Source organism: Myxine glutinosa, chromosome 11, assembly GCF_964187855.1.
Source record: "Myxine glutinosa chromosome 11, kmMyxGlut1.1, whole genome shotgun sequence".
NCBI lineage: Eukaryota > Metazoa > Chordata > Myxini > Myxiniformes > Myxinidae > Myxine > Myxine glutinosa.
In genome coordinates, this window is record NC_136271.1 from 97,726,221 (window position 1) to 97,745,328 (window position 19,108).

At 42.7% G+C, this 19,108-nt stretch overlaps 1 protein-coding gene across 1 annotated transcript in view; it reads right to left on the reverse strand.

The window, feature by feature from the left end:
* The window catches only part of PTK7 (protein tyrosine kinase 7 (inactive)), a 148,863-nt gene that overhangs the window by 75,057 nt on the left and 54,698 nt on the right, over window positions 1–19,108 (reverse strand). Inside the window, exon 3 of the mRNA XM_068131445.2 lies at window positions 10,834–11,160. Within this exon, the coding sequence (XP_067987546.2) occupies window positions 10,834–11,160 (327 nt within the window). The remainder of the gene's footprint in view (window positions 1–10,833; window positions 11,161–19,108) is intronic.

A 19,108-nucleotide genomic window follows, 5' to 3' on the forward strand; every position in this document is an offset into this window, starting at 1 on the left:
CAAGGCCTTGCCGAAAACCCTGTGACTCCAGATTCGAACTACATATTATTTGTCCGTTGTCCTAATTCCCTTGTCCTTGTTATACATGTACCAGTATTTTTTCATGGACCTTAAGCACGAAGGAGAAATAGGGGGTGGAGGGAGGAGGGATGCAGATGAAACAAAAAAGGACGCCAATTTAAAAAAGTCAACCTTTCTTGGATTACCATGATGAAAGTCTACTTATGAAGCTACCTTAAAAGTTTGAGTTCAGCTCGCCGAAGAAGCTATTCACTCCTGAAAATGCAATAACCCCGAAATATACCTTTCCGCAGACAATTAGCCGGCTGTGCTTGCAGCCGCTGCGGCAGCAACGACCATGGGCAGCAAGAGAGAAAGGGAGGGGGTAGAAAACAGGCAATGCTCTGTGCCAGACTGGTACAATGTACCCCGCATACCCAGCCACAGACTATGAGACTTCTCGGCACGAAGCTCAAGGAGTACATGGGCCACGAGTTGGTAAATGCAGCTGGTGTATTGTGAGAGTCAAAAAGCTGTCTAGACTACGCAAGATAATTTTCTGTATTATTAACCATAATTCCACCCAAACATCATGGCTAAATGAATGACAATGTACAAGTATGACCAAGCATTGACAGAAACAAACACAGAGCAGTATCTGCAATACCGTAGATGTGCACGTCAGAGGCATGTACCGAGGAGTCCACTACTGCTTGTGAAAGATGTTCACAAGGTGACACAAAAAGCAGGTGAAATGGTTAGCATAGCTGCTTTCCAAAAATTAGAGACAGAAGAAGGGATGAAACAGTAACATGCAAGCAAGAGGGTTGGGATAGGCAGGGCTAAATAAAGTAAACATAGGGGCAATAACCCTGGCACTCACCTGGTAGAATAAACAGTAAACTGCACTCACTGAAGGTATTTTAAACTAACTTCAATGGTTGCTAGAAGACAGAGCAGCATGTAGAATCATACTAACATAATCATAAGACTTTAAACAAACAAACAAAAAAATCCCTATTTTGGGGGTGCAACCCTCCTCTCCTCCCCCAACCCCGTATACCTCCGCAGACCCCAATTTTACTAATGCCGTGAACAAACATTGCTACATCACGGGTGGTGAAGGGTGTGGTAAAGTTTCATCGAAATTGCGTGTGTAGCTTCTGAGAAGAAAGCAAATACCTATTTTAGGGGGTCAAACCCAGACCCACTTTAACCCCCCGTAAAACTCCTTAGACTTCAATTTTCTTCGTGCCGTGAACAAACTTTGGTATATCACAGGTGCATCACCAAAACTACATCACTAAAATGTAGTTCTCCTTCGTGCAAAACTACATCACTCACCCATGTTATATCAAAGTATGTTCACAGCATTTATTTAAAAAAAAAAAAAAAAAATCAGGCAGTGAGGGGTCTACTGCGGGGTTGCCCCCCAAAATAGGTATTTTCTCTTTTCTCTGAAACTACATACACAATTTCAATGAAACTTCACCACAACCGTCATCACCCGTGATGTACCAATGTTTGTTCAAGGCATTAGAAAAATTGGAGTACGAGGATGGGAGGGGAATACAGGGTATACAGGATTTTTGGGGTTGCTCCCCAAAATAGGTATTTTTTGTTTGTTTGTTTAAAGTCTTATGATTATGTTAGTATGATTCTACATGCTGCCGTGTCTTCTAGAAACCATTCAAATTGGTTTGAAATACCCTCAGTCAGTGTAGTATAATGTTTATTCTACCAGGTGAGCACCAGGGGGATTGTTATGGTCAAGAGCCAATTATAGACATTTAAACATTTTTCACCAAAACTCGACTGAGGATGGTCCGATCAGACCAAAATTGCCCTCTGTAGATAGCCGAGAGCAAGGCACATTTATGCATTATTTACATCATACCCTTCCAAGTTTAGGTCAATTTCTTATACCTGTAGCATTACTAAACCATCATTTAAGTTTTTCTCCCTTTTTGCTGCCAATGTCCGAACTGTATCAGCAAGTGGAATGTCCGCCGGCATCAGGTCGGCAACGAGCGGATCATCTGCCGGCCTCGGGTTGGGAATGAGAGGATCGTTCACCGGCTTCCGGTTGGCAACAGGTGGACCAACAGGTAAACCAATGAACAATCCACTTGTGGCTAACATTCAGTAACAGGCAGAATGATGATTGGTGGAAATATAAAACATGCAAATTATTCATTGGCTAAGATTTCCTTTGCCACTCAAGAAGAACAAGCGTATTGGGTAGAATCCATAACACCGTTTCCCTTAAAATATCTTTTCGCTCAGATCAATTTTCACATTTTTGGCTTCATGCCTTCAATCCTCACCTTCAGGCTGCTTCAGAAAAATTAGTCTAGGTTTATTAATACAGTAGTATTAATGATAAACTAGCCGAAACCCGTGGAACATCCACGGAAGGGAGGATGTGGTGTATGGATAGAGTGTACCATTATGGATGGCATAGGGGATTTGCTTGTCCGAGTAAGAGTTAGGAAGAAAGATGAGAATGAAGAGTGCATATATGAACAACGATCGCCGACACCGGCACAAATGCATGCTCTGGATTGTCCACTCAGTGGACGGCTTGCTTTCGCCTTCGCCTGTCCAATCAGCGGACGGCTTGCTTCGCCTTCGCCCAGCAGACGCCAATACGATGGCGTCGTAAGATGGCGTCGTATCGGCAGTTAATCGGATGCTTTTGGGCCCCAACGTAGGCTAATTCAGATTTTTCGAGTATGGCTGTACATGGTAAACAAAGAGCGCGGTTCGTAAATCGTAAACCCATTAGTGCCGTGGGCATCGGGTCACTGGGTGCGGCGTAAAAGGGATAACAAAGTCGAGTCCTTACGCTATTATTATATAGATGATAGCACACCGAGCAGTAAAATAATCTAAAATTATTTATTAATAGTCTGACGGTTTCGAGAACAAACTAGTTCTCTTCCTCAGAGGCATCAAGTGTTGTGTTAACCGTTAAGTTCCGTTGGGGACGGTTCACGTCATGGATTGGTCCAAGTCCTTGCCAATCACAGGGCTTTCCTGCATTCAAATGACTATGCCGTGTTTGACGTTGTAATTGATTGCGTAGTGCTTTGTATGTGGGATGTAAGTCGATGCGTCAGTTGATGGAGTTTTTAATCAGAGTACCAGGCCTCGATAATCTCACGGGTCACTCTCAAAGAACCTGTGCCAAGGATCGTGGTCTGATTCCATGAGAATGTGTGTTGGTGTGTGTGTATGTGTGTCGCAACCAATGACAACCTGTCTTGCCATCTTACAGCAAGTTGGTGTTCAGTTAGCCTTGTGGTTAAGCGTTTGGACGTTTGGCCCACATAATTGGCTTCACAATCTTCACATAGAATGTCATCTACACCATACATTGTCAAATTTGTTCACCTGGTCTTTTGGCTTTGACAGCTGTGCTCGTAAGGATGTTTGTAGGTTGTGGGTGATGTTGATGTTGTACTCACGTAGAAAGCGGCTTGTGGTTTCAGAAGCGTGTTGTATGCATGGAAGTCCCACCGTGTGTGGAGGTGTGGTTGGATTATTGTTGCCATAGTTGGATTTCCGGTGACAAGATTTGATGAATGCATTTGGGTAGTGGTTTTCTCGCAGTAGTCGAGTGACGTGCAGCATTTCCATCCTGCGTTGTTCATGGTCACTGCAGTGTGTTTTTGCATGATCTACTAAGCTGCAAACACAACTTTTTTTTGTGGCAGGTGGGATGACCACGACGGTAATCCATTACTTTGTTTGTGTTAGTGGGTTTCCGGTACACCAGAGTGTGTAGCTTGTCGTTTCTGTCCCTGGAAAGATGTACATCCAGGAATGGTAGAGACCCAGCTTGTTCTACTTCACATTTGAATTGTATTGCTGGCCATGTTGAATTTATCTTTGTGTGGAAACGGTCAACATCCTCCTTCTTTATGATCACTAATGTGTCAACGTACCGCAGCCACAACCTCGGATAAGGCTCACCATGCAGTATTAGATCTTCAAAGCGTTGCATCACCAATTTGGCGATGAGCCCTGAGATGGGTGAGCCCATCGGGGTTCCTTCATGTTGATGATATTATATGGTGCTGTCGAATACAAAGTACGTTGATTTGAGGCAGAGGTGAATGAGTGTCATGAGATGACCAGAGCTGAGGTGGCTGTTGCTCGCTAGGTCTTGGTCGTTGTTGATGTATTGTTCTAAGGTCTGCGTTGCTAATTCAACGGGTATTGATGAAAATAATGAAACCACGTCAAATGAAATCATAATTTCATCAGCCTCTATGCGGACATTTCTGATTCGGTTGATAAAATCTTTGGTGTTCTTTACATTGTGTGCTGAATGTGTTGTTAAGTGTTTGAGTCGGTGGAAAAGCCACTAATCCAGATTGTAGGTGGGTGCTCCTCGGAGGGCCACGGTGGGTCGTAGTGGGGCATCAATCTTGTGAATCTTTGGTAACCCGTAGAAGCGTGGAATGACGGAGTCGTTTGGTCTCATCGTATCCCATTCTTGTTTTGTGAGGAGGTTTACATCTCGTAGTTTCTGTAAGGTGGTAGTTACCTCCTTGTCAATGGTCTTTGTCGGGTCACAAGGCTTTGTGTGGTAGATGTTGTCGTCACCCAATAGAGCTTTGTTTTTTTTTGTTTTTTTATGTAGTCGTAGTCCACGCGGTTCATCACGACCGTGGCACGACCTTTGTCGGTGGGGACTATGATGATGGATTTATCCTGGCGGAGACTTTGTAGAGCTTTCGATTCGTCGACTGTTATGTACAACTTGTGTTTCGGGTGGATGAGTGTTGTGGTGAGTTGTGCACGTAGTCGTTCTTTGTCTCCTTGTTCGATGGGTAGATTGTAGATTATAGGTTCGAGAGCAGCGATGAAGTCAACACCGGCTTGTATTAAAGTTGAGGCCGCATTCGATTAGATGGACTTCTGTTATTAAATGTTTGTCAGAAAGGTTGTGTAGCCAGCATTTTTCTGTTGTTGTTGTTGTTTACCTTGAGTGTAATCGATTCAGCTTCGCCGAGAGTCGCTTTCTTATCAGATCATGACAAAGCTGACATGTCTTTTGAATGGCTGTCTCGATTTGCATGATTAGGTCATTACTGAGGATCGTCAGGCAATTAAGCTTGGAGTAAATGGTCTCGTTTGGTAATGAGACAGTCTGGTATGCGAGTCTTTGATCAGAGCTCGTACCATTTGTCTGCCGAAGCGTACAGCGAAGTCCTTGGCGAAGTCCGTGTTGACTGGTGGTTTGGATCGTAAGCTTGCAGGGCCCAGATCACGTCGGCGGCACTCATACAGAAAGGCAAGTTGTTGGATGGTGGTTGCACCACGAAGAGCGATTCGTTCCCAACGACGCACTCGATGAAGCGCTTTGCGCCCGTATAGTATGCGTACATGTCGAAAGATTTGCAGCTCAGGATTCATGTTCTTTCATCGATTTCATTTCAAAGGCCATTCATGGTGTTAGTTTGTTATCGAAACGTCAGGCTATTAATAACGAATTTTAAACTCCTTTACTGCTCAGTGTGCTATCATTTACAATATATATATATATATATATATATATATATATATATATATATAGCTACGGTTCTGAGATTTGTACATATGACATCATCAAAGGTTAAAGGTTTGCCCCCCATAGTTAGTCCACGAGCAACACGTAGGCCCACTTAGAGTATTAGTTATGTCATAGTATGTGTAAGAATAGGCCATTTTCCCTAGTAATATCTGCGTTGTGTAAAGTCATGAGCTTAGGTCCCTTCATTTTTGCGCCACCCTCCAAAATCCATCTATGGGCATAATTGATCCCGCGCCCCATTTGGCTGATCCCTCAATTCTGTTACGCTTTGGGCTACCCGCAGCAGAAGCTGCCCTTTGCTCGCTCGAACTAGCCGAGTAACACGAGGTAGGCCTGAGAAGGGGGAGGAGCGCGGGGTCGAGGTGGGGCGGCGTCAAGGAGCACGTCAGAGGCGATGACGGTAAGGGCCACCAGCCAACCAGGGCTCTGAGGGTATGGCGTGATAGGGCATGGTAAGACGCATCTAGCAAGTGCTAGAAGGTTCGCGGGGCGTGGATATAAAAGCCTTCGCACAAAGCCCTTGAAGAGGACTTATGAGAGAGAGGACTTGCCAGAGAACCTATGCACGAGAGGAAGGAACTGTATCGAGAGGACTGCAGTGAGAACTTGCGCGAGAGAAGAGGGCTAGGTTGGTGATCGCATTGTTAGCGCTTCGAGGCAATTGAACTGTTACGTACGCATCGTTACATTCGCTTATTACGTACGCATCCACGCGAGTGAACGCGGCAGAAGCCGCCAGTGTAACCACCAGAGCCCAGCCCCTACCGTTCGCCCCGTGTTATCCCGTGCACGCCAACGACACGCGGAGAGCTCCTGCCGTCTCTATTCATCTACTTCGTGGTGCGAGCTGGGGACCGGAGAGAGAGAGCTGCCTGGACACCATCCCTGGACGTGCTGACCTTTGTCTGCAATCCCCGTGTGAGTGTCTGTGTGTGAGACGGGCCCGTTTGTCTGGGGTATTAAGTATAAGACTGCTTAAGGACTGCACTGTGTCTTCTTCTTCTCATCATTGTACATAGTGTGAATAAATCTTGTTATTCCTTTTCTTCTGAATTCGACCGCTTTTGTGATTTCCATCATTGGGTAAGCGTGGCACGAATAAGAACCGCTTGGATCGGGGTCTAGTAATTGATAATGGCTCGGATCACGGGTTCGCTACCGCTCGGCGTATCCACCAACACCCGTGATTCGGGCGGGGCTTATTTCCTCGTTTCTGGGCAGCGTGAGTAATTAGGTATAAGTGATTCTATTCCTACGACCCTATTTCGCGCTGTCCGGGAAGGACGTCATAGGTCCCGGGTCCCGTCGGTCAGTCAAAGACAAGGGGACTAATCCCCCCTTGGTAAGGGGAGAAGGCCGGCGCAGAGATCCGAAACAATATATATATATATATATACGGTATATATAATTATATATATACGGTATATATAATTATATATATACGGTATATATAATTATATATATACGGTATATATAATTATATATATACGGTATATATAATTATATATATACGGTATATATAATTATATATATACGGTACGGTATATATAATTATATATATATACGGTATATATAATTATATATATACGGTATATATAATTATATATATACGGTATATATAATTATATATATACGGTATATATAATTATATATATACGGTATATATAATTATATATATACTGTATATATATATACAGACTTGGCATTTAATATGGGATTTTTTTTTTTTTTCTTCACTTGGGTTTACTTTCTGAACTCGGTATATCAATCTGGTGAGTTTCTTTTACGCTTCGGTGATTTCTTTGTTAAAAGAACCATGTCACTGATTGTCTGTCGCAGCAAGAAGTCAATAACAGGATTATATCACAGGTGGCGTGACAAAAAGTACGGACAGGTACATTTGACGATTGGCTTCACAATCGGGTATATAAGGGTTGTTGCGTTCTGTATTAGTGGAAAACAACTGCTGCACGTCTACAAAAGTTATTGCCGCTTCCCCTGGAGATGGTCCGTCAACTCAACAATGCTGTTTGTCATTTAGTAGTGGCTTTACGAAATTCCGGCATGAAACAGCGTGCTATTGCTCGGCAGTATGGCATCACTCAAGGTCAGGTGTCAAAGATCCTGAAACGAAATGCTCAGAGGGGTGTCCCTACTCCAATACAGAGGTCAGGACATCCCCGCAGAACCACAAGGAGGGATGATCGCCAGCTGCACCGGTTAGTCCGCAATGGCCATACCAAGTCAGCTAATCGGCTTAGGGCTGAGTGGCAGCAACTGACAAATGTGCCTGTATCCAGAAGGCTAGTCAACCAACGACTGGTGCAAGCAGGCTATCGTGCCAGGCGTCCCCTGAGAAAGCCATGCCTGACCAGACAACACAGCCAGCGCCGATTGCAATGGGCTAGAGAGCACCGTCAATGGCAGCCAGGACACTGGAATCACGTGATCTTCAGTGACAAGTCTAGATTTCTGCTCTATCGTCAATGTGGCCGCGTCCGAGTGCGCAGACAAGTGCATGAAGCCTACAACGAAGATTGTATAGTGCCAAGAGTCCAAGCTGGAGGTGGTGGGGTGACCGTTTGGGCTGCTTTTCATGCAGGGGGCAAAACTGACCTGCTTGTTCTGAATGGAAACCTGAACCAGTTCAAGCACAGGACCATTCTGGAAGAAACATTGCTTCCATTTGTTCGTGCAGCCTTTCGAGGAAACTTTGTCTTCCAAGATGACAATGCACGGCCTCATCGTGCTCGCATGATCCAACACTTTCTTGCTGACCGTGGTGTAGAACATATGGAGTGGCCTGCCATGTCCCCGGATATGAATCCGATAGAGAACTTGTGGGCAGAATTACCGCGTCAAATCGACAACTTGGACCAGCAGCCTGCCTCTGTGCGTGAATTTCAGCAGGCTATTGTAACTGCATGGCAAGCGATTCCTGTCCAAACCTTGGCAAATCTCGTGAACAGCATGCCTCAACGTGTACGTGCTCTCCTGAATGCTCGTGGGGGTTACACGAAGTACTGAACTGTAATTTTACTGTCCGTAATCCCAGTCGTAATTTAACTTGTCCGTAACGTAACAAAGTCCGTAACTTGTCCATAACACCGCCCCCATCCTTTCCCTCGCGGTCCCCCTGTGCTGTCTTTCCCTCGTGGTCCCCCTGTGCTGTCTTTCCCTCGTGGTCCCCCTGTGCTGTCTTTCCGTCGTGGTCCCCCTGTGCTGTCTTTCCCTCGCGGTTGTCAGCTCTTTCACGAGCCTCGATTCAGTATACAAAACAAAAAAAAACTTTTGTTTTTGTTAAAAAACATTTTTTGGCGAATGTGCAAAATAAAGAGATACTTCTGGAAAACACACAGAAGTTTAACACAGTACTGTCCGTGAATTGAGTTCGATATCAGTTTACATCACTTTCAAGGATCAATTTATTTGCTTCGAAATGTCAAATGTGGTTTTTGTTTTTTTTAAAGGTCACATTAACAAAATCTAGAATAATTTCAACATAATTCCAATGAACTTTTGGTTCTAAGTCATCTTGAAAAGTAAGTTCACCCCGACAAAAAAAATATTCCATATTAAATGCCAAGTCTGTGTATATATATATATATATATATATATATATATATATATATATATATATATATATATATATATATATATATATATATCCCAGGGCATTAGCATACACTACCGGTCAAAAGTTTTAAAACACCTAAATTTTCCCTGTTTTTATTGAAATTTACGCAGTTTAATGTCTCAGTCTCAATGTACTCTGAAATTAAGCATAGAACAAATAAACAATTGGAGATAAAAAAATAAATCATAGAACCCTTTTGTTTAACAAAATTTAATTTCTATTTTTGACTCAGCAAAGTAGCCACCTTTTGCAGATATAACCGCCGAACACACTCGTGGCATTCTTTCTCCAATAAAAAATCAAATATTGTTTGGGAAGTTCTTCCCAACACTGTTGCAGAAGTTCCCACAAATGTGTTGCACTTGTAGGTTGCTTTGCTTTCACCCTTCTGTCCAGTTCATCCCAAACCAACTCGATGGGGTTTACGTCTGGAGACTGTGCTGGCCATTCCACGATTTGAAGCCTACCGTCTTGTTCTTTTCCTCGAAGGTAGTTTTGACATCGCCTGGAGGTGTGTTTAGGGTCATTATCTTGCTGTAGGATGAACCCCTGACCAACTAGGCGTATACCAGGGGGTATTGCATGGTGCTGCAAAATGCTGTGGTAGCCCTTTTGGTTCAGGGTGCCAGTCATTCTGTGCAAGTCGCCGACTCTGGATCCAGCAAAAGAGCCCCAGACCATCATGCTTCCTCCTCCATGTTTGACAGTTGGTGTCACACACTGAGGAACCATCCTTTCGCCTACTCGACAGCGTACAAAAACCCTGCGTGATGAACCAAAGATTTCAAATTTTGATTCATTGGTCCATAAGACCTTCTTCCAGTCTTCAGTAGTCCACTGGCGGTGCTTCATGGCCCAGGCAGGCCTCTTTTTCTTATTTTGCCATCTTAGCAATGGCTTTCTTACTGCCACTCGACCTGTCAAACCTGCAGCTCGAAGTCTTCTCTTCACAGTTGAAACTGAGACTTGCTTACTTCGACCAGTGTTAAGCTGTGCTTGAAGCTGTTGTCCTGTGAGCCGCCCATCACGCAAGCTGTTGACTCTCAGAAACTTGTCTTCTGATTCTGTTGTGGCTTTGGGTCTGCCAGACCTCTTCCTGTCAGAGTTTCCTCCAGTTTCCAATATACTACTTCCTGCAGTGCAATATTGTCCAAATAATGCTTCAGAGGGTGTAATAACAGTCTGTTCCAATACTGCTTTTATACAGACTGTGGGTTTGTAATCAAGTAATCAGCAGAGGTTGGGACACCTGTAGGAATTGTTTGCATCAACTTTCAAGGCTTAATTTCCTTACATTGCTGCAGAACAGCTGTAAGTTGTTAACCCATTACTTGTTCCCTGAAGAAGGCCCTTTTTACATTATAACTGTGCAATTTACATCATTTTCCTGTTTTTGCTAACGTTTTTTTGTTTTTTTTAACCTTGAGCAGTTTTCTGCTTTACCTTTGTACCATTTCAGGTTATTCACTGGACATTAAACTGCGTAAATTTCAATAAAACTGGAAAAATTGAGGTGTTCTAAAACTTTTGACCAGTGGTGTATGTATCATTGTATCAGCTAATTGCAAAATCACAGTACAAAAAAAATAGACAAGTCAAAAGTGCAACTTACACTTGATATTAAGCGTTGCTTTTCTGGAAATAATTAACTCTCCCGTGGTGTCTCGTCTTGCCACACACTGGAATGTTCCTGAATCATGGCGCCGGTCCACCGTTACAAACCGCAGATCTCTGCCATCCACAAAGCGCCGAGGAGAGTCAGAAAGGCGATGTCCATCCAACCTCCAGGAAAATTTAACCCCAGTAGGGTGCGAGACTCCACAGCGAAGTATTGCACCACGACCATGGCGAGCATCCTGTGAGAATGGTTCCTCCGTAAACTTGAGTGGCGCTGGTACCAAACCTTCAGTTATTTCTGCTGCAGCTAGCACCATTGACACTGCAGAAGAGGAGCAAGAGAAAGGGAGAGAGAATGATTTATAGATATGTGAAAGTGATACAGTGGTAGTGAAAAAAGTAATTCTAAAATACTAGCTTGAGATATAAACAAATCAGTGAGATATATCAAAAAGCCATTCCAAAGTCATAAGTGCAATAAAGATGGTCATTGTTGTTAATAAAGTTTTGGCAATATTGCTGGGAACAGTTTAATACTGGTAATCGGATGCCAATGACACCAAAGACACCAATGCAAGGGACTTTGTACACAAGGACTTCAACCTTACCTTTCTGGGCAGCTTTCTGCATGGGTGGTGCTTTCATTACTGGATTATATAATTAATGTGAAACAACATGAGTGAGAGAAGTGAGCATATACAGAAATGTCTACCTTTACAGATTGTAGAATTTTTATGCAAATCACCATGACTTTAGAGCTACAGACAAGCACAAAAATGTACGGAAATAAATGTTATATCAGAATTTCATACATGTTGTGTTTCAATACTGGTAATCGGAAGTAAAATTCAGATTTTTATTTATTTATTCCAAGAGTAAAAAGAACTAGAGCAATGCGACTTTCGCCAATATACCTCCACATAGTCCCACAACAAGTAGATGCCCGGTAACGTTCACTGTCCGTTCATGATGCCTGGTAACGTTCACTGAACATAAACGTTCACTGCCCTAAAAATAAACAAGTTTGATTTAAATCCCTTCAGCTGTTTTTTTCAAGTATCACATTTTCACCAGCCATGACAGGTTTCACAATGATTGGTGAAGCGGTTTCAGAGAAGGGGTTTTTTTTTATATCGGCTTTCAAGCTAATATGGCTGTCACACCACGTGACATATGACCTTAAAAATGCATACTCTGCATATGTATGGGTAGGGGATCACGTTTGTGAAGTTTCGTGTTGATGGGATAAGGTTCATTTTTCAATCCAAGATGGCTGCCAAACCATGTGTCCTACGACATCACCATTTTCATACTATATACAATAATGGTGTTAGATGATATTTGTAAAATTTCGCATCGATAGGCTAAGCGGTTTCAGAGATATAATTATTTAATATTTTCCTTCAATCCAATATGGCTGCCACACCATGTGACCAATGTCGTTTTCGTGGTCATATTTTAATCGCCGTGCCCAGTCAATGACACATGTAAAGACTCGAGTCAATCGATTTTGTGGTTTGGGAGAAGATGTTTTTTAAGGTTTTAGGTTAAATCCAATATGGCTGCCGAACCATGTGACCTATGATGGCATAAATTTAATATTTCAATCCAAATGTGTCATAGATCATGTGCACACGATTTCAGATTTTTAGGATAAGGAATTCCATTAAAACATTTTTGGCTAGTATACCACATCACCTCTGATGTCATCATTATCATTGCACATCGGATTTTTATGTGAAAAAATTAAAAATATTTTTTCACATAAAACGGCTTTTTTGCGCGCAAAAAAATTATTTTGCTATTTTCGGAGGAAAAAAATATTTCGCCCTTTTTCGGGAAAAATAAAATAAAATGCCCTTTTTGGTCGAAAATGTCTGGCAACGCTAAAAAAAATTAGGGAATTTTTCGAAATTTTAAACTGCGATCGAAATTTTTAACTGCGATCGATCTCAAAAACAAAACGTTGCGTCCACTTGCGTGCGTTGCGTCCCCAGCGTGTACAGCAGTGAGGCGGTGTACTACAGTGAGAGAGTGTACACAAAGTGTGAACAAGTCTCCTATCAAGATGAGTGCTGCTCTTTGTGACAAGTGGCTGAAGGAATTCAACGCTGGCGGCGATGGGGCCACCTTCAAGTACGTGTCGAGTGACACGGCTTTCTGTCGAGCTTGTGAAAAGACTTTCCGGGCGAAGCAGAAGTCTGAGCTGGCCCAACATGTCCGAGGAGACCGCCACAAGAGCAACTTGGCCTTGAAGAAGAAGAGGACGGTCACGCAAGCCACCATGGAGGACTTTGGTGGTGGAAAGAGGCACAAGTGCGACGTTGTGGCTCAGGAGCTGTGCCAGGCCATGCTGGCCGCTGGCATCCCATGGTCGAAATTGGAAAACCCTGCCCTCCGGTCATTCCTGGAGAAGCACATCACTCTCCAGATCCCCGATGAAAGCTGGATTCGAAAGCACTACCTCGACAAGTGCTACGATGAGGCCTTGGCGGGGATCCGTGCCGACCTCGGACAGCAGCCCATCTGGCTGTCCGTCGACGAGACGACCGATTCGGCAGGCCGATATGTGGCCAACATCATCGCGGGACGCTTGTCCAAGGAGGGGTACTTTCGTCCCCACCTCGTCCAGTGCATGTTTCTGGAGAAGACCAACTCCGGGGAGATCGTGCGCGCAATCAATGACACGCTGCGCTATCTTTGGCCTGATTTCAAGCCGGAGTGCCTCAAGGTCCTCGTCAGCGACGCCGCGGCCTATATGATCAAGGCCGGCCATGCCCTGACGGAACTCTTCCCGGACTTGCTGCATGTGACTTGCATTGCCCATGCGCTCCACCGTGTCTGCGAGACAGTCCGAGAAATGTTCAAGGACGTCAACGACCTGATTGCCACGACGAAGAAGGTGTTCGTCAAAGCCCCGTCGCGTGTTGTCCTTTGGAGGGAGCAGCAGCCCAATCTTTCTCTCCCCCCGGAGCCCATTCTGACTCGGTGGGGGACGTGGATCGACGCCGCGGTGTTTTACGCCGAGCACTTCGAGGCCGTCAAGGACATTGTGGACCAGCTGAACGATGACGACGCGATGGCAATCCGGAGTGCCAAGGACCTGTTCGGAAAGGCGGACATCAAGCTCAGTTTGGTCTTCTTAAATGCCCACGTGTCGTTCATCCCGAAGATCCTCAAGCAGCTGGAGGAGGCCGGCATGGAGCTGGCCAAGGCCTTCCAGCTCCTTGATCAGGCCAAGGAGGAGCTCGAAAAGATCCGAGGCTGCCGTAAGGAGATCCTGCTCACCAAGTTCAAGGCGGTGCTGCAGCGCAATCCCGACATTGGTGTGCTGAGGACAGTGGCTTTGATCCTGGATGGAGATCAGCACGGATCTGAGGTTGGTGTGCCGGCTGGAGTCAAGCTTGCCGACATCCCCCTCTTGAGGTACTGCCCCATCGTCAGCGTCGACGTGGAAAGGTCCTTCTCCGTCTACAAAAACGTCCTCACCGACCGCCGACACCGCCTCACCAAGGAGAACATTACCAAGATAATGATTTCAAACACCTACTTTAACCGTTCCTAAAAGGGTCTTGTCAATTTCTTCTAGTCCTCTACTGATCAAACAATGCGGTTGCAATAAAGGTACCTGAACGTCATTTTTTACCTGTTTGCTAGCCCAGAGTGCTTAATGTTGTGCAGGAAAAAGCTTACCATTTTTTGTTCTTTTTTTGACTGATTTCTGAAAAACTTGGTAATAATAAAAAATGAATAAAACGGGGGAAAAAAATATTTCGGGATTTTTTCACATTAAAAAAAAAAAAATTCCGCTTTTCAAAACATAAAAGGCCTATTTTCTTAACATAAAAATCCGTAGTCTAATTTTACCATGCTTTTGTTCTCCATTGGGAGTACTTGACAATGTGCCAAGTTTCAGATTTTTCCATTCAGCGGTTTCCAAGAAAGTTTTTTTATTATTTGCATTTAATCCAAGATGGCTGCCATACCACGTGACCCATGACATCACAATTATCATACAAAAAACATTGTGCATAGGTGTCACTCCTACCCTGAAAGTTTTGTCTGAATTGGACATGTGGTTGCTGAGAAAAACGAGGTTTAGCCCGGAAGGACGGACGAATGGACAACCCGAAAACATAATGCCTCAGGCCACCTTCGGGGGTGGAAGCATAAAAATTAAAACCCAAAACTTATGTTTTACAACTACAAAAAGGTAATAAAGGGGGTAGAAAAACAAATCATGCTCGTTGCGTCAAGTTAAGTGAAATGCATTTTGTTAAAAAGATCAATTCCAAAAACGTAGGTAATTACTTTTCATTTTAAAAAATTGACCCGTCAGAAATTAGCATCGGATCCATATTTAGTGGTAAGAATTTATACGTGTCTGAATATAATTTAGGTGAAAAGAGTGAATATGCAGGAGTTTTTAACAAAAAAGATATTAAAAATCAACCGATGAGAAAGAAGTGGAGTTGATAGCAGAGTATGAACAAAAAGGTTTAAATAATTAAGGAAGAAGAAAAGAAAATCTAAATATGAATAAACAAACTCATGAAGAAAAACAAAAACAAAAAAGCTTAATGATGCAAATTTTGGCACAGACAGTGAGACGATTGACATGATCAATCTTCCAAAATAAATGGCTGTTCCGGATGCAACTCGTTTTAAAATTGACTTTGAACAAACATTTGTTTCATAAATACGAACAACTGCACGTTATCATTATCATTTACAAGGGGAGATGAATATTGCAATGTGACCAGGCTTGTGTAGACCAGAACGTGGCTTGGCGTAATCATGCATTGAAAAACCTAGTCGGCTGACTGGCCGAGTTCAAAAGCGTTAGGCCAAAAAAAAAAAAAAATTAATGCTGGGTTTCCGATAACATACCCCTCACTGAAAAGGTCGGGATTATATTTTAATTTAGGGCCAGAGGGGTGGATTTTATTGTGTGTGAAAATGGAAGATAAGTATGTAAAGGCAGTGATTTTCTGTTTCAAAAAATAAATTCCATTTCTTGTTATCAATGGAAAAATAAGCATTTATATATTTAATTTATGGACTTGTATTGGGAAAAAAATACAATTTTCCTCGAGTCTATAACTAAAATCCCCAAAGGCATCCCTGGGTGGTGTATTTTGCCATCAGTGACACAAACGTGGGAATCGTAAAATGAAACTAAAATTAAAAATGGCAGGTGGCACAAATGCTGAAATAGTATCCATGGGACATAACACTTTAAACTAAATTAATGTTCACGAGAACCACCCGCTCTCAACCAAATTTCAACCAAATTTCCAATTTCCACTCTCTTCAATCCCACTCCACCCTCCAGGTCTTTAAAACAGCTGTTCACCACCATCTCTTATCTTCCCCCATCCAAAACCTTGATCTTTTATACCCCCGCTAATTTCACCCCAATTCCACTTTTTTGAAATACCAACTTCTGTCCTGGAAGTCCTTGGTGTCCTTGTGTTTTATACTTCTCCCACCGCCCCCCACCCCCCTTCCCACGCCTCCTCCCTCCAAGCCCTCTCCCTCCCACACATCTCCCTGCTCTCAAATGTTGTGTGCTCTCAAGTGTTTGTGTGCTTCCCCTTCTCTCCCCATCTTGTCTTCCACTCCCTCTTTTTATATATTTTGTTTGTCTGGTTGATTTGTTCGTGAAGTAAATGTCAGCTGTTTCACGAGCCTCGATTCAGTATACAAAAAAAAAAAAAAAATTAAAAAAAAAATCTCCTCGGGAGGGTGTAGTTGGACAAACATTTTGTGTCCATGGCGAGTAATACCCCCTCCCTCCGGCATGGGTCAGTACGCAATGTGCACTGGGCCTTGTGCATATTCAAAAGTCTCGTCATCAACCCACCCCCACGGGAGAATTCTTTTGTGCCCATGACCTGACCCTGGGTACCCCTGGCATATATGCAAAATTTGTTGTACATTGGCAAAGCCGATTTTGAGTCCATAATCAAACAGTCACATTGTATTTTAATAAGATTATGAAGCCCATGTATGCTCACCTACAAAGAAAGTACGTACATATGGCTGTATGTACATCAACATAAACACAGCAGGGGGGGGGGGGGGGGGAGATATTTTTGATGATTCCTTTTAGCAATCCCATCTGCATTTCGAAGATTTTTACTGAAAAAATAGTTTCTCCAAAGGTGCACGCATATGCACGTGATGATTGCTATTTTGTTTTTCGCTGACAATCGATTTTCAGGGAATGTTTTCACCAAATTTCCAATAAAGTGGGGTGACTTTCAAATCGAAGTTCACTTTGATTGGGATCTCCAAGGATTTTAAAATGGAATTTTAATCAGTATTTACAGCCAGAAATCCAAGCAAGATTCACAGCAATGCTCATCCAAAGCAGCTATGATTGGCTGTGCTCGCGTTCCAGGTATGGATAGCATGGTATTCCTTGTGCATCAAATTCCAGGCTTTTTAAAACTGTTTTCCATAAGCACGCTGTGTAAATTAAGTCTGTGGAGAATGGTACGCACAAAATCACAGTTTAGTGAATATTTTATTTGTAATTTGACCTAATCCTGATTTTTTAAAATGTAATTTACTACATTCTGGTTTTTGCCATGTCACATTCAATTTTGCTATTTCTAGTCACCGATTCTAGAAACTATTGAAATCACCACAGTACAAAAAAAAATGAAAAAATAATGGCACTCGGTAGAGCGAATACCTCCGCCACCTAAACAGATAACGTTTTGTATCCCACTGATAGGCCTGATCTGAATCTGGACCTGAACCTGCACCAAAGCATAATTGGCTTGTTCTTGTCACCTAACTCATCTACCCAGTTTTGTCATAAGTTGTCCACAATCTTTTGAAATACCATGCTAATTATCGTTTTTGGTCCAATCTCACAATGATGAAGAATCACGAAAATCAATTTTAAAAATTCTCGTATCTGAATCCGGATCTTCACAATCATCGAATCAATTCTTCCTTGTCACATAAGCCACATTTCTGCCAACTTTCGTCTGAATCCGTCAACAACTTTTAGATATCCTGTTCACAGACAAACAAGACAGGGGTGAAAACATAAACTCCGCCACCGAATGACTTAGACTCTCCACTATGGCCACAGATTTTTGTGCAATGGAGTTCGAGTTTTATAATTCGTTCCGTTCTTGTATTTTCCAGAACAAACAACAATAACTACTATGTGTGGGTCAAAGGGATAATACTGCCCGAGCAATGCTATATTCTTCAACCTAAATATTGTGAAATAATTACGTTACATTGCCGCTAAAGAACCTCATTTCCCAAAGACAAACAAAAGAAGTCTATCGACCATACGCAGATGTGTTATACTGATCTCAAAACCAAATACAGAGCAAAGTATCGCTCAACGGAGAGCAACGCATCACAAAAGCATTGTCGGTTGTGGAGCGTGACCCCGCAAAAATGAAAGCAACTCAAAGTTCACTCTTAAAATTTCGCTTTGGGAACCGAATACCAAGTATGTACATCTTCAAATTGTTCTGCAGTGATTGAGGACGAAAGCTATGCCTTTATCAAATGACCCACTATTAATGGCAATTGGGTCATCGTTGAGCATAGTCTGAACCCATCTGTCATTTGTTTTGGCAATATTGCAGGATATACACGCCTGCGGTACCATATGTCAGCATGACAACACATTGGACAGGATGCGGCTGCTATTCATAATAAATGCTGTTACATGCTGCCGTAAAATTTAGGTATCCCGACATAATCTTTGTCAGAATGTGAAACTTATTGGATATTCATCGATCGGTGATTTTTGGGGTCATGTTTTGAATGATTTTTTTTTTTTGTCCAGATGACAGATTTCTAACTGAATAAGGCAAATGTTTGTGACAATGATGGTGTCTATACTAAAAGCAAGTAATGAAAGACAGAAAGAAGAATAACAAGAGGATGGCAGAAACATGACTGTAAACTTTAACATTTGTGATGAATACTGATACAAGATGGTCTCATTTTCAAAGTAATCCTCCATCTGGAGATCAGAATTTGTGTATCTACGAAGTAAAATTCATCCATGGGCTCCAATTTTCCCAATATATTCTTCTGCTTTGAAATAAATGACAGCTGTATAACTCTACGACAATCAGTGTTATTCTTCTTGAGGGCAATCTCAAATCGGTGATCATGGTTTAAAACTGTTCACGAAACAAATTTATGCAAGAAATTAGACAAATAGTTGCCTTCATTGGCTACTCTAAGGTAACTGAACTTAAGTGGCAAAATATAGTCAAATA